The 16,948-nt window shown below is 46.3% G+C and overlaps 1 protein-coding gene across 2 annotated transcripts in view; it reads right to left on the reverse strand.

The window, feature by feature from the left end:
* Positions 1–16,948, reverse strand: part of LOC137571131 (cytochrome P450 2C20-like) — a 77,411-nt gene that overhangs the window by 13,491 nt on the left and 46,972 nt on the right. For both annotated transcript variants that reach the window (XM_068279857.1, XM_068279858.1), the window contains exons 4-5: positions 12,893–13,059; positions 5,878–6,054 (exon numbers count right to left, since the gene is read on the reverse strand). In XM_068279857.1, coding sequence (XP_068135958.1) covers positions 5,878–6,054; positions 12,893–13,059 — 344 coding nt within the window. The remainder of the gene's footprint in view (positions 1–5,877; positions 6,055–12,892; positions 13,060–16,948) is intronic.

Consider the following 16,948-nt stretch of genomic DNA (forward strand, 5'->3'; position numbering starts at 1 on the left):
CACATCAAAGGAGAAACCCTGAACAGATGAGCGATGGTCAACCAGGTGTCCGTTTTTCTGGTTTCCATGCAAACTTACTGTGAACTGTTATTAGTGTTACATTGGCTATATGCCTAGTTATATTGGAGATCTGTCAATGCATGTGTGTCTCTTACTTACAATACACTTTGCAAGATTGTTGGGAATGGATTTTCTGCTGTTGGTAAAAACACCTCCTGCTGTGCCTGGATGGTACAGGGTAGCAGGAAAAAAGGGCGCCGGCTGAGGCTGGACGAAAAGGACGCCGTCATAGACTCCAATGCAATTATCGTTAATATGGGGGAAAAAAACCCCAGAAAAAAGGGCGCCGTGATAAATATCGTTAACAACTAGAGATGGTGGCAAACAGTTCGCCAGCGAATCTTTAAGGGCCAGTACTACTTCTGTGTCCCTATGACCCGTAGTAGTACGGCTGTGCTGGGCCGGCTGTGCTGGGCCGGCGGTGCGCGTCTTTGATCGCTCGCCTGTTGCCGGGCACTCTCTGCGCATGAACGCGCCGTCACTCATGAAGTCAGAAAGTGCCCGGCAACAGGCGCGCGATCAAGGACACGCAACGCCAGCGCAGCCGTACTACTACGGGTCATAGGGACCTGGAAGTAGTACAGTGCGAGGTGTTCACCGACATTAAAACATTACAGTTTTTGAAGTATGTTATCGTTTTAGAAGCTTGCAACGTTATAGTTTTTGTAATATTATTTTGTTTGTATGTACAGATTTTACGTTATCAAAGATATTATCGTTTCTATGTGTAAAAGGGTGTTTCTGCTGAGGGGAGTAGTTATAAGTAGGCACCACCCGGGCGACGGTTAGTTTTAGGCAACACTGGGGAGGGGGGTTGGTTAGGCTTAGGCACCACCAGGGGTGTGGTTAGTTTTAGGCACCACCAGGGGTGTGGTTAGTTTTAGGCACCATCAGGGGTGTGGTTAGGCTTAGGCACCACCAGGGGTGTGGTTAGGCTTAGGCACCACCAGGGGTGTGGTTAGGCTTAGGCACCACCAGGGGGTTAGTGTTAGGCACCACCGGGAGGGGGGGGGGGGGTAGAGTTAGGCACCACCAGGAGAGGGTTCTGTGTGAGAGTAGGGTTGGGTTAAGCTGTATTGTTGAATTATGTAATGATTTTTAATGATTTTTAACGTTAATATATTTTCGCTATTATTTCCTGTCTGTTTTTACAACGGTATTTATGGTTAACCAAGCCTGACAACGATGTTTATCGTTATTCAGATTTCGTTATCCTCCGGCGCCATTTTGTTATCCAGCCGGGCCCTTTTTTCATGGCACTCTTTTTTTTCATGCACACATCAGGATAGTTGAGCTGTTTCTCTCAGGCATCCTTTAGTATTAGCCATTTTACTTTTGCAACTGTAGTGGAAAGAATCATCTTCCTTCTGTCTCCAGACTCATTCATAGATATAAATTACAAAATGTATTTTTATTGAATGCCTGATTTATTAACACTCTATGAAGTTCTCCTTTATATGAGACCTGGGGCTTGATTCACAAAGCGGTGCTAACCCAGTTAGAGACTTTAGGCGTGATAAGTTTAGGTGTGATAAGTTTAGGCATATTAAGTTTAGATAAGTTTAGATCGCGTGCAAAGTCCCGCACGCAAAGCAGCGCCATTAAACTCTATGCGAAGTGCACCAGACTTTGCTAGAGGATGTTAACGCAGTGTGACGCTAAATCAATGCAAGTCTATGGAACATTTCAGATTGGATGCGATGCACCAGGAGCATCTGATCTGACGCTGGGTCATCAGCGCCTTGTGGGACAACATCTGCGGTAACACGATAACACGAAACAGTTTTAAATATTGGCTTCACCATTGACCTACGTGGCGTAAGTCAATGGTGAAGCCAATATTTAAAACTGTTTCATGTTAGCACTGGGGTGCACCTGCCAGAGCCGGATTAAGGCCAAATGGGGCCCTAAGCAAAGTAGCAGAATCCCCCCCCCCCCGATAGCCAAGTATAGTTGCCCCAGTATAGGTAGCTACAGATTCATAGGTGCCCCCAGTATAGGTAGCCAGGTCTATAGGTGTCTCCAGTATAGGTAGCCAGGTCTATGGGTGTCCCCAGTATTGGTAGCCAGGTCTATAGGTGTCCCCAGTTTACTTAGCCACATCTGTGTGTGTCCCCAGTTTAGGAAGCCAGGTCTATAGGTGTCCCCAGTATAGGTAGGCAGGTCTATAGGTGCCCCCAGACAGTAGCCTGGAAGGGGGAGCAGCGGGCACAGATCAGCGAGGAGGGGGGCAGCCTCCTCCTTCCCTCACCTGGGCCCCCCCTTCTGCGCTCCCCCCCTTTAGAATCACAGCGGCAGCAGTGGAGAATGACTTACCTCTTCTCTTCCAGGCCCCGAAGCACTGCGTGCAACTGGTCTGGTCTTCTCGGTTGTCCAATGCCGGTCTCACAGGAAGTACAGTGAGAGTGGCATTGGACAACAGAGAAGACCAGACCAGCTGCATGCAGAGCTCCAGCGCCTGGAACCAGGAAGAGGTAGGTTGCTCCCCGCTGCTGCCACTGCACTACATTCTAGAGGCTTATCACACCTGGGGCCTGATTCACAAAGCGGTGCTAACAGTTAGCACCCTGGTGAAAAGCCCTTTATCACGCCTAAACTCAGTTTAGGCATGATAAGTTTAGGTGTGATAAGTTTAGGTGTGATAAGTTTAGGCATGATAAGTTTAGGTGTGATAAGTTTAGGCATGATAAGTTTAAGCACCAACTGCGTTAGCACCGCAGTGCACTGCTGATCAAAAGTTTTGCGCTAGCAAAGTCTGATGCACTTCGCATAGAGTTTAATGGCGCTGCTTTGCGTGCGGGACTTTGCGCGCGATCTAAACTTATCTAAACTTAGCATGCCTAAACTTATTACGCCTAAACTTATCACACCTAAACTTATCACGCCTAAACTGGTTTTTCACCAGCGTGGTGCAATGGTTATCACGCCTGGGGCTCGATTCACCAAGCGGTGCTAACCCAGTTATCACGCCTAAAGGACTTTAGGCGTGATGACCTCTTCACCACTGAGTTAGCACCGTTTTTGGCTGCACTTCGCGCGAAGTTATCGCGCGCAAAGTTTTGCGCGCGCACCCGCACAGGCGCGCGCGCAAAGTCCCATAGGGTTTAATGGGCGCATCGCGCGAAGTGAGGGGCGCTTCGCGCGCACGCACGCGGGAGCGCGCGCAAAACTTTACGCGCGGAAACTTCGCGCGAAGCCCTTCTTATCATGCCTAAAGTGACTTTAGGCGTGAAGAGGGCCTTTTCACCACGGTGCTAACACTTTGCACCGCTTGGTAAATCGAGCCCCTAAAGTCTCTAACTGGGTTAGCACCGCTTTGTGAATCAAGCCCCTGGTGTGTTTTGCTGCCAAAAATCACCTTAATGCTCATTAATGCAGGTATCTACAAACATTGTTATTCCCTCTACCCCAGGGGTGTCAAACTCAAAGACAATGTGGGCGAAAATTTTACACTGGGACCTAGTCGCAGGCCAACCTCAATGACTACTGGGCACCATCCTCCCTTATAAAGTTCCCAGGTGTCCTATGTCCCCCCCCCCCTCCAACCCCCTTACGGTTCCATGGTGTCTAGAGACCCCACCCTCCCCTATACAGTTCCATGGTGTCTGGAGACCACACCCTCCCCTATACAGTTCCATGGTGTCTAGAGACCCCACCCTCCCCTATACAGTTCCCTGGTGTCTAGAGACCCCACCCTCCCCTATACAGTTCCATGGTGTCTAGAGACCCCACCCTCCCTTATACAGTTCCCTGGTGTTTAGTGCTTCCCCCCTACCTCCCCCATATGGCTTCTGGTGATCTAGGGCTTCACCTCCAATACAGCTTCCTTGGTGGTATAGAGCGGGCCATATATAATATAAAGTGGGGAAACTACTTGAGGGCCAAATTGAATGATTCTGAGGGCCAGATTTGGCCCACGGGCCAGAGTCTGACATGTATGCTCTATGTAGTGATGTAGCGAACATCAAATCGGGTTAAAAAGTCATCTTCTACGCCGGAATATACGCTACATTCCTACATTTGTGTAATGAAGTGCTTTAAAACATCCGGCGTGTGTACACGGCAATAAGGTAATATAAGGGTTAGGCCTGGTTCACACTGACGGATGAAACTCCGCGTTTAACGCACCACAGACAACTAGTGATAACGTCAGGTGAGCAAATCATTGTTTTTGCTAGTTGACACCTCCAGGACATAAATGTTAGTCCTCCTGGTGGCAATCTTTGTGTAGTGGTGTGTAGTGGCCACCGGGCTTGTGCGCACAGTCACTGAAGTGCAGGCTATCGCGGATTTCCAGCCTCTATGGTCGTGCTGAGGTAGTTCAATGACAGTTCAGTGACTAAAAAACACTGATTCTTCACTGAGACCTTATACTGGGGTCAGTAGCTGATACTAGATGCCAGTAGTGGTGGTGAAGGATTATGGTCAGTGCACTACTAGGACCAGCAGACCTGTCTCCAACAGCTAATGGGTGCACTGAACACACAGAATTGTAATATAACAATAGCAAGAAAAAGAAAAGCAGCCCTTAGAAGGGTGAACTACTATAGATCTAAGCACTGACTGCACCTGTCTGCAACAGCTAAAGTGCACTGTGTGGACACACTGATCAGCAATATCACAAGATCAAAACACAGCCTTCAGAAAGGCTCTGGGGTTATGTAGATGGGGAATTGGTTCTGTAGCAGCAAGAAACCACACTGGGGACACAGAACACAGGCCTAACTAACGCTTTCCCTAATAGCAGCACAGCTCTGTCCCTAGTCTCCTTCACAGCAGCCACAGTCAGAGTGTAAAATGGCAGCTGTGCTGGCTTTCTGATTGATGGGAAGACAGTCCAGGTGAGAGGACCACCAAAAAGACTACTCACCTACCGCTAATGATCAATGCAGAGGCTGTGGAGAGAGTTTCCAGCTTCAAATTTTTGGGAGTCACCATCGCAGAGAACCTGTCCTGGGCTGACAATGCTTTAGCTCTAACTGGCAAAGCACAACAACGCCTCTACTTTCTGAGAAAACTAAGGAGCGCTAACCTCCCACAGAAGCTGCTGGTTAATTTCTACAGATGCACTATAGAAAGCGTTCTGACCAATTGCATGACGGCCTGGTACAACAGCTGCACGAAGGCTACTAGAGAAGCCCTGCAGCGAGTTGTTAAAACAGCAGAAGCCATTATTGGCACTGAACTACCATCACTGGAACTTTTGTATAATACTCGCAGCTTGAGAAGGGCCAAAAACATTATCAAAGACAACACTCACCCTGGAAATGCCCTGTTTGAGCTCCTTCCATTAGATAAACGTTTTAGATCAATCCGCACACACACAAACAGACTGAAAGACAGCTTTTTCCCATCCGCCATAAACTTGATAAACTCTGAATCCTCTCTGAAATAATTAACACTGTGTACAAATTGTTTAAACATCTGTAATACCTGGCATACTTGTATAATTTCTTCTCTTCCTTGTTACTATGTTCCCTATATGCACCGTGGGGTTGTCATGAAAAGTAATTTCGTTGTGTTACACAATGACAATAAAGTGAATTGAATTGATTGGCTGCCATGTGTCTGCTGACTCTGGGGTCATTTTTTGGCTCCTTTATAAAGTATAGGGGGCGGGTCGAACGCCATATGTTCACAAATAGACATGAACATGCTTTGCTCGCCACAAAATAATCACCGGACGAACAGTTCAGTCCATCTCTACCTCTATGTTGCTGCTTCCACGTTACCTCATGGAAGAGCTGTCCTAGCATACGCCCTCTCAGAGGGAACGTGGTGGCAAATGGCCGCTGTCCATAAATCTCATAAACCAACCTTCTCGGCCTGGATGAGGAAGCAGTCAATGAAGTCTCGGGGAGAGTTGGGGTTTAAGGTCTTCCGGTGACTGTGGATCTCCTCCTTAATGAAAGATTTCACCCTCTCGGCATCCTGGAAGACCTTCTGATGCGGGCCAGGCAGATGGTTGATGATCTTATGGAGAATAGTGTACATCTGAAGACACAGAGGAGGCTATGAAACACCTTACAAAGACTCAACCAAAAAAGGGACATAGGGAAAACCTCTCATACCTGAGGAAACACTAACTTTGCTGGTAAGTGTGACTCAAAACCTGAGGAGGATGTAAAAAAATGACTGTAATAACCTTGACAGTTGCGATAGACTCACATTGCCCCAGCCTCTCTCTACTCTGTCACCATCCACCACCTGTGTATGTGCGGTTCCCCAGACACCAGTGTTTAATATGACCCCAGATAAATACATGAAGTATCCACAGCCTCCAAGTGGTCACATGCCTCTGGGATAAAAATAAACAGCCTAGGCAAAGCATGACTGGGAGGAGGCGGGGCTGCATATCAATGTAGAGCTATATATAGCTATAGGAAGTGTTTCTGATACCAGGACAATTACTGTAAACGTGGATATCCTATGCGTTCTGCCACACTGCGTTACAGGACCTCTTTAAAGCAAACCTTTACTCAAAGCAGATCTGTGATATAAATACTGTAACATTTTATGAAATAAACATTTCACTTCGTCCTTGTTATGCCCGGACTGCAACCTCCTATTCTTCGCTGCTCCCTGCCACTGTTTAATCAGTTAAAAATTACATTTTATTCCAGCGAAGTATGGATACAGAGGGGCCAAAAGGATAAAAGTATCTAAAAAGTGTAAAACATGAGGAGGCAGCAGTGGACTTACATCCTTAGAAAAGTCCTTTGATATTCTTAATTAACTATAAATAATTACCTGTACCTTTAAGAGAATGTTCCCATGCCAATATCCTTAGAAATGTCCCAATATGCTCTAATGATCTTGATTGAAGATGTCTGCCGCACACCCGCCGCCCACACACGGCAGCTCCCTATCGCCAGCTCTAGCTATACTTAGTATAGCTAGAGCTCAGTCCTCCCTCCTGCACTGCTTCCCACTCTCCTCCACGCCCACCGCACCTACTGTGCCCACCCACGCCAGCACCCTGGGGCACCCATAGCACTCGGATATCAGGGTGCTATGGCTGCTCTATGGTGCCAGAGTGGGTGGGCGTGATTGGTGCAGTGGGCAGGGAGGAGAGCAGGAGCTGCAGAGGACAGAGGGACAACAGAGCTCTAGCTATACTAAGTACACCAAAAGCACCTTTAAATTTGGCTAAATATAAGGATGCTTTTGCTCTAGCCATACATAGTACAGCAAGAGCTGCGCGGGGAGCGGCGAGTGTGCGGCGGAGATCTTCAATCATTAGAGGATATTGGCGTGGGACATTTCCGAGGATATTGGCATGGGAACATTGTTTTTTATAAAGTTACACGTAAGTATTCATGGTTAATTGAGAATAATAAAGGACTTTTCTCATTGTTGTGTTCTTATTTTATTTCCTATGTACCCCTATATTCAATTCTCCTGGGAGGTGGGCCATTGACCAGGCCATTTTTTACCAATAGGGCCACTACAGCTTTAAGGGCTCGCTGCAGGGCCGCACAACTCAGCACACAAGTGATTACCCCCCACCCCTCCCTTTTCTGCCCACCAACAGAGATTTCTGTTGGTGAGGTCTGATCGCTCCCAGATGATTTTTTTTTTTTTATAAATATTTATTTGTTTCTTTTTAATAAGTTACACTATTTTTAAATGTATTTTCTATTTCCCCTCCCTCCCTCCGCCAGCTAATCACAGTGATCGGCTATTATAGACCTCAATCAAAGACAATGAATTTTGGTCTCACGTGTAATATAAATGTACAAATACTTTATTATATCAAAAGGGAAAAGGATAAAACAGACATAAAATCAAAGGAAGGGATGTTGCGGAGTCAAAAAATGGCAATAATTATGGCCGGCCATACATACATGACAAATCACTCACTCCAAGCATACCAAACCCCACTCTCTAACCTAGGGAACTAGCGCTGAGGTGATCAGACTAAAAGGAGTACAGCATGTAGCAATTCCATATATCTTCATATATAACATATACAATGAGCAACTATATGTTGAGCTTTTTGGATTTGCAGCTAAGAATTGAGGAAGATGGAATATCAACCTCTACCTTTCGCAAACCAACAGCAGGCAATAGCCTGCTCCATGCATCCAGTCATCACCCCTCCCCTTTGATCAGAGGGGTACCATACGGACAATTTATTCGATTACGACGAAATTGCTCTGATGACGAAACTTTCCGCACGGAAGCAAGATCAATGTATGATCGCTTCAGACAAAGAGGCTATTCGCATCGCACCTTACGCAGGGCTCTGCGGAAGGCATGGGATGTGAATAGAACTGACCTTCTAGATAGACGAGAAATTATAAAAAGAGAAGATGACAAGTACTTGCGCCTAATCAGCACCTTTGGGTCCCACTGGGAATCCTTACGGAGTATATTTGAAAAGAATTGGAATATCCTAACCGCTTCCCCAGAAATTTTAAAGATAGTTGGACCTAGACCCCTTTTGACAGCCAAGCGTGCACCTAACCTTCGAGACAAATTGGTTAAAAGTGAATATAGGAGAGACACTGCAACATGGCTAGATAAACATATCCCTAATGGGTCCTACAGGTGCTCTGGGTGCAAACTATGTCCATTCATTGATCGTAGAGACAATAAAAATTTCTGCGATAGTACAGGCCAGAATACGTATGAAATTAGATCACATATAAATTGCTTGACTAAGAAAGTCATATATATGATTGAATGTCCCTGTGGATTAAAATACATAGGGAAAACGAAAAGAATGATGAAAGACAGGGTGTTGGAACACTTGCGTCTGATTGAGGATAATAATGAGGAAAAGAGCTTTTTGGCAGTACACTATGCCCAGTTCCATAATGGTGACCTGACCGGGACTAGAGTGAGGGGCATATATAAGCTGAATATTTTGAGCAGGAGGGGAGATTATGATGATGTACTTTACTGTAAGGAGGCCATGTGGATATATAGGTTAAATACCTTGTATCCACATGGCCTCAACAGGGAGCTGGACCTGAGAGCATTTTTGCGCATGAATGCGTATGGATGTTAGTATGGGTATATGATGAGATTCTATAATGTGATTGCCTGTGAGCTAGCTGTAGATTGCCCATTCCTCTGGTCTTAGATTTATTAATAGATCTTTATATGTGAGGTCCCCTTTAAATGTGCGATATGCAACAAATGTGCAGCCAAAAAACGAGTCCTAGAAGCTCCCTGTAAGAGCTCTTCATTGTGGCAAACCATCTGTTCACTACGTGGAACTGTTTAGTGATCTGCCTAGCTAATACCTTATTGCCTTATTGATTCTAAGTGATACTGTGAGTCCCCTCCTCTGAAAAAAGTTATACGTATTCCCGCTGAGTTTCGAGAGCTATTATGGTAATACTGAAGATTAACCAATAGCTGCGGAGTGGAGACGACAGAGGAGGAGGTCTTGGTACGATATAAGTGACTGCATTAGGGGGGGAGGGAACTACACCCTGAAGAAACGCCCACGGCGTGAAACGCGTCGGTGGGCGGAGTCAAAACCACGTCTGGTCGTCCTGACGTTCCCTCACATGGGACTACCCTACCCAGGAGCCTTTGCTGACAGCAGAGCGAGCGTTCCATTTGGAGGAGCGTGGAGATCGTTACCACAGCTGAGTTGGGACGCCAGCCAGCCTTAATCCCACAATATGCCTGCTGACAGCTTCTGCTACATGGCGACCTAGCGGAGGAAGGGGGCCCCCAATGACAAACAACCACCCACCTACTCAACCTATGAGCATTCGAACAGCGCTGTTGAACTTTACATCCAGACTGGTGAGATCCATCCTGTATTGTCTTGACATGCACGCCTATGCACCGCTTACTGCCATTTGCTAGAAGTTAAACTGATGAGAATTCTCTCTCCATGCATGGCTGTGTGCTGATTTGAAGCTTGCTGGAGCTACATTAACGAGATTGATCGTGCCTTACATGCCTTTTTATGATGAATGCGACCTATTATTACCATCTATTGTGACCTTTGCATCGTGAACTTTGTTATGGACACTAGTCTAAGCACCTGGATTTATATATGAAGATATATGGAATTGCTACATGCTGTACTCCTTTTAGTCTGATCACCTCAGCGCTAGTTCCCTAGGTTAGAGAGTGGGGTTTGGTATGCTTGGAGTGAGTGATTTGTCATGTATGTATGGCCGGCCATGAATATTGCCATTTTTTGACTCCGCAACATCCCTTCCTTTGATTTTATGTCTGTTTTATCCTTTTCCCTTTTGATATAATAAAGTATTTGTACATTTATATTACACGTGAGACCAAAATTCATTGTCTTTGATTAAGTTACCATTAACTGGTTGTGTTAGCGGCAGATTGATGGAGTTACATTTTTTGCATTGGAGCCGGAGGTCTTCTCTTTAGGCCCCATATCCAATGCTAATTAATCTATCTCTGCATAGATCCTCGACTGCTTTTTGATATTATAGACCTCAGCCTATGAGAGGCGATCACTCTCTGTGCCTCTAGAGGAGTACAGCGCTGCCTTAGATCGCAGCGCTGTACAGTGTAAATGGACGCCGTGTAACAGTTTCCTAGTGGCGATCCGCTGGGAGACTGATGGTGGGGCGGGGCTCCGTCATTCATGCAAAGACGCATGTGTGATCTCCTGCAATCCCCGCCCCTAGCACTTCACACCAGTTGGCGTGAAGTGGTCCTGGGGTTGCCGTTGCTCATGCCAATCGGCGTGGAGCGGTCATTACAGGGTTAAAGGGGACTCCCAGATGCTACCATGACCCCCCCCCTCCCCAGGGCGTTGGCGGCCCCTACCTCTTCCTGGGTGGGGAAGAGCCCCTTGTCTATGGATTAAGAGCCCCCCATACCATGGACCATGTGGGCTGGTATAGCTCAGGGTGTGCAGCCCCATGCGCCTGGGGCTCAGCATTCTGACTATTCTAGCATGCAAGGGGGGCAAGGGGCTAGAGAGGCTTGGAAGGGGGACCCCACATCATTTTGTTAATATTTCCCACACTCTGAACAAAACAAAAAAACCTGAAAAATTGGTCCAAAAATAGGTAAAGTTGTCAGGGATCCATATACAGCCATATTGCTGACCATCTGGATACCCTGTCATGAAATTCACTGCTCTTTCTTTTGATATATGTAAATTTACACTACTGTTAGGATGATACATTATCTGTCATTTACCACATTTCAATGTATACTTTTTTCTTATCGTAACTTTAAAATTGATTTTCTACAAAACTATAAACTCTTTTTAAATGTTTTTCCCTTTTGTTTCCACAGTTCTCCTTAAAGAGTAACTGTTAGCCCCCAAAGTGAAATTTAAATCTGTACAGCAATGTTTTATTTAGTATTAAAGTGATCAAAAAAGCCAATGCGTTCTGCAAAAATCAATATAATTTTGCTACTATGTAGCCTTTTGCCCACGCTAACGACGCAAAGCCGCATATCAGATACTGATGACGAGCATGCAGAGCATGCCTATGTTTGCCCGACCCCCCTCTCCCCCCCAGGACCAGGTGCCGATCTATTTGCACCACAAACAGCTGACCGCTCTGACACGGAGAGAGAGCGACAGCACTTCCAGCGGGAGCACCGCAGAGCAGCCAGCGCCGTGCATCTCTCACATGTGATTCTCTCACATGTGACTCGGCGGCGGCTGCTCTGCGGTGCTCCCGCTGGAAGTGCTGCCGCTCTCTCTCCGTGTCAGAGCGGTCAGCTGTTTGTGGTGCAAATAGATCGGCACCTGGTCCTGGGGAGGAGAGGGGGGTCGGGCAAACATAGGCATGCTCTGCATGCTCGTCATCAGTATCTGATATGCGGCTTTGCGTCGTTAGCGTGGGCAAAAGGCTACATAGTAGCAAAATTATATTGATTTTTGCAGAACGCATTGGCTTTTTTGATCACTTTAATACTAAATAAAACATTGCTGTACAGATTTAAATTTCACTTTGGGGGCTAACAGTTACTCTTTAACAAACCCTGAAAATTTGGTGTTTCTGGCACATACGGGGGCTTTGCTATTAACCGCTAAAGTCTGCAGCCATTAACCCATTTCTCACACTCAGCACAAGAACTTTAAAATCAATTTTCTTACAAAAATTTCTTTTGCAAAAAAAATAAATGTTTTGCTATTAACCACTAAAGTCGGTGGCTGTTTGCCTGCCATGTAAGTCGTGGAGCCCACTGCGATTGGCCGGCTCACGAACATTTCTGGTAAATTCATTGTTTGCAAACACAAAATTTGATGTTTGCTACATCAATGGTATTTGTACTTGTATTGCTGCTGGATGTCCTGATTGTACAGAGTATTAAACGTCTCACGTATCTAAAAGACAAACACTTATATTGATTGCGCTTTTCTCCTGGCGGACTCAAAGCGCCAGAGCTGCAGCCACTAGGACGCGCTCTATAGGCAGTAGCAGTGTTAGGAAGACTTGCCTAAGGTCTCCTGCTAAATAGGTGCTGGCTTACTGAACAGGCAGAGCCAAGATTCGAACCCTGGTCTCCTGTGTCAGAGGCAGAGCCCTTAACCAGTACACCATCCAGTCACCCTCTATTTGTTCTGTACTATGTACAGTGCTACAGAAGATGTTGACACTACATACATAAATATTATTCATAATAACAATAATAATCTTATCCAGAGTAAGCGAGAGATTGGCCAAACTGATGAATAGTCAGCTCATAACATTCCCTGATGTTCCATAAACAAAGTTTATCTACATTTACTAGGACTTCTCTGTAGAATTTTGTCACAGTTTTCGGTGGTGAAGTTCTTATTTGGCTGCCAGTAAAATATTTTTTCCCCCCTCCCAGTTACCTTTCTGAACACCCATGAAATTCAATAGAAGGCACTGACCAATCCCAGAGGGCCCCGGACAAACTCAAAGATACTGTTGATGATTCTGAAGAACTCCAGGAAGTCCTGGTCCTTGCAGTCCAAGTCCCAGCGCCGGCCAAAGACCACCAGGTTGATCACGTTGTTTAAGGCCTGTCCCAGAAGCGCTTTTGGGTTGAACGGTCCATCTGGAAAGAGGAGGATGAGGAGACATCACCTGAGATGGATACTCCAGAATCCCGCATGGTTCCTAAATCACAGACTTTAGTATTGAACCTCCTTTGGAAAAAATGATGCTGATCTTCTGTTTACCCACCTGCGAACTCCCAATGCTTGCTCTCTCTGTCCTCCCCCACCCCACTATCCTGTGCACTACCATCTCTCTATACATGTACAGTGTATACCTCCATAGAAAGCCTAGACTCAAGGAACTGGCCTGGAGGCAGATTGCACGTCCATACCTTCAGTGATTCCTCTAATCACCTGTCCCTGTCTGCATCTCTGTCACTGCAGCTTCCTGTCCTCACCAGCATCTCTGTCACTGTTGCCTCCTGTCCTCACCAGCATCTCTGTCACTGCTGCCTCCTGTCCTCACCAGCATCTCTGTCACTGCTGCCTCCTGTCCTCACCAGCATCTCTGTCACTGCTGCCTCCTGTCCTCACCAGCATCTCTGTCACTGCTGCCTCCTGTCCTCACCAGCATCTCTGTCACTGCTGCCTCCTGTCCTCACCAGCATACCTCCCAACTTTTTGAGATGAGAAAAAGGGACACTTAAGCCACACCCCTGCCACACCCCTGGCCACGCCCTCACCACGCCTCTAGTCACGCATACCATAAAGATTTCATAAGAAACATATGTTGTTTTATAATTCAAACCACACTGGTCCTTACTATCCTGGTTCATTTTCCTTCATATTAACAATTTAAAATTAGTAATATATCAATTTAAAGGTTGGGAATAAAGTTTAGAGTCAATCAAACACATTTTTAGTATAAAAATGTATATATTTACATATAAAGAGGGACAAACTCCTGAAAGAGGGACAAATGAGGAGGAAAGAGGGACAGAGGGACAGGGCTCCCAAAGAGGGACTGTCACTCCAAAAAAGGGACAGTTGGGAGCTATGCTCACCAGCATCTCTGTCACTGCTGTCTCCTGTCCTCTCCTGCATCTCTGTCACTGCTGCCTCCTGTCCTCTCCTGCATCTCTGTCACTGCTGCCTCCTGTCCTCACTAGCATCACTATCACTGCTGCCTCCTGTCCTCTCCATCACTGTCACTGCTGCCTCCTGTCCTCTCCTGCATCACTGTCACTGCTGCTCATCCGGATTCCGGATATCCAGGTAACCCGGATATCCGGACTTTCTTCAGCTATCCGACTGGATTCGGATTCCGGATACCTGGGCCCAAATCCGGATAGCTATCTGCAGATATTTGGTCGCATGTGCGGATATCCGGCTGGGCTGCAGCTCTCTCAAGCTGCTCCACATCTTGTCTCAGAAATTTGACTATTTAAATACATTTGGGCACGGACAGGACCCAAAATACAGAGGAATCCTATTCATCACCTCTCTGGCAACAACTACAGCTCATCAGAAATTATGGATCACTCTGGATGGCTGAGATTTAAACTGGATTAAAATTTGGACTTGGACTGAAAATGCCTAGCCTGCTCGAAGCTGACCTCAAACTTTGAAATTCTTCAACTTTCTTCAACCCTCAGCTCCTGATACTTCTGTAAGTAACGGGAATGGCAAAAAACACCTTGTGACCTTTGTATGTTATATGACTATTCCTCTTTCTACATTTATTCCAAACTTTTTAAATTGAAACAAGGAACTGTTTTAATTTGTTTCAACTGGAGCATCTCCTTTTTTCTGAGAAGTACAGCTTGCAAAAGACCCCTTTCCTTTGATCTCAGCAGGATGTCTATCAGCTGTCCAAATGTCACCAGTAAAATACTCAGCTGAGATGCTTCTCTTTATTGCAACCTCTGTTCCCAAGAAACTCTTACAAATAGATTCTGCTTTGATTACCCCTCTAAAATCCCTTGGGATTCTCAAGAAAACAAGGCGGGGGAAGAGGGGAAGATGTGCAGGCACCAATAACTCCAAGCCAAAGCAATCCTCACATATCTCCAAATCAGCTGCATCAGTAAAGGACCCAGGTAACATAGATAACTGCCACACTCCTGATTACAACCCCCAGCCAGGAGCTAGGAACACAGGCCTCAAAGTTAAGGCAAACAACATTAACCACCCTGGCGTTCTATTAAGATCGCCAGGGCGGCTGCGGGAGGGTTTTTTTTAAATTTAAAAAAAACTATTTCATGCAGCCAACTGAAAGTTGGCTGCATGAAAGCCCACTAGAGGGCGCTCCGGAGGCGTTCTTCCGATCGCCTCCGGCGCCCAGAATAAACAAGGAAGGCCGCAATGAGCGGCCTTCCTTGTTTTGTTTAGATCGTCGCCATAGCGACGAGCGGAGTGACGTCATGGACGTCAGCCGACGTCCTGACGTCAGCCGCCTCCGATCCAGCCCTTAGCGCTGGCCGGAACTTTTTGTTCCGGCTACGCTGGGCTCAGGCGGCTGGGGGGACCCTCTTTCGCCGCTGCTTGCGGCGAATCGCCGCAGAGCGGCGGCGATCGGGCAGCACACGCGGCTGGCAAAGTGCCGGCTGCGTGTGCTGCTCTTTATTTGAACAAAATCGGCCCAGCAGGGCCTGAGCGGCAGCCATCGGCGGTGATGGACGAGCTGAGCTCGTCCATACCGCTAAGATGGTTAAAGCAGTACTCTGCAATGCCAGGTCCATAAACAACAAAACAGCAGTTATTCATGATCTAATAGAGGCTTCAGATCTAGCTTTAATTACAAAGACATGGTTGGATCAGAACTCAGGACCCACTCTCGCGGCTGCGGTACCAGACAATTATTCAGTGTTACACTGCGAAAGACAAAACCACAAGGGAGGAGGATTAGCTCTGTGCTTCAAATCCAGTTTGAATATTAAACCCCTTGCTGTAGCCCCCACCCACTCTTTTGAATGTCTGGCAGTCGAACTCTCAGCTGAGAAAAAAATAAACATACTGCTTGTCTACCGACCCCCTAATGGTGGCTCAGCTTTTCTCAAGGAAATAGCAGAACTTGTATCTTGCATAACACTGAAACACCCTAGGTGGATTATTCTGGGAGACTTTAACGCATGGGTCGATACACACTCTTCCCAATTAGGATCTGAGCTACTTGTCTGCATGAATGAACTGGGCTTCTCTCAAGCCGTCAACCTTCCTACCCACAAAAAAGGACACACTTTGGACCTCATTTTCCATTCAGAACTCCTAATATCCAATGTGGAAATTGATCCAGTAGTTTGGTCAGACCACCACACTGTCCACTTCTCCTTTACAGCACCGGCTACAAAACACCAAGTGAAAGAACTAATAAAATATGGTTCCTTGAAAGGTTTGACACCCCAACATCTTCAGAACAGCCTCAATCTAGGCGGACTGACAGATCACAACTTAGGCCTTGAATCCATGGTCCTTAAATATAAACACGATGTCTCAGCCGCTTTTGACGCCATAGCTCCCTTAAAGATTAAACGTTCCGCACCATTACATCACGCTCACTGGTTTGACAACTCTATAAAGGAACTAAAGAAACAGGGACGCAGACTGGAACGAAGGTGGTGCAAACACCAGTCCCCTGATGACAAACATTCCCTAATTGCTCACCTGAAAAAATAACAAACGACGATTAACAAAAAGAAGTCCTTATTCCTGTCTCACGAAATTGCTAATGCAGCCAACAGACCTGCCCAACTCTTCCACACGGTTGACAGTCTCTGCAATCCATCTTGCAGGAAATCCAGCATCAGACCTTCACAGGAACTGTGTGAGAAATTTGCCCACTTCTTCTCAGACAAAGTCTCCTCCATACGATCTGCCATTCAATTCACAGCCCCAGAAACCCATGCAGAGCCCTATAACAGGTGCGAAAATAGCCTACCACCATGGTCTGATTTTAAGGTAATCACTGAAAAAGACATCTTGGACATCCTCTCAAACCTTCGCCAGACT

Source organism: Hyperolius riggenbachi, chromosome 4 (assembly GCF_040937935.1).
Source record: "Hyperolius riggenbachi isolate aHypRig1 chromosome 4, aHypRig1.pri, whole genome shotgun sequence".
Classification (NCBI taxonomy): Eukaryota; Metazoa; Chordata; class Amphibia; order Anura; family Hyperoliidae; genus Hyperolius; species Hyperolius riggenbachi.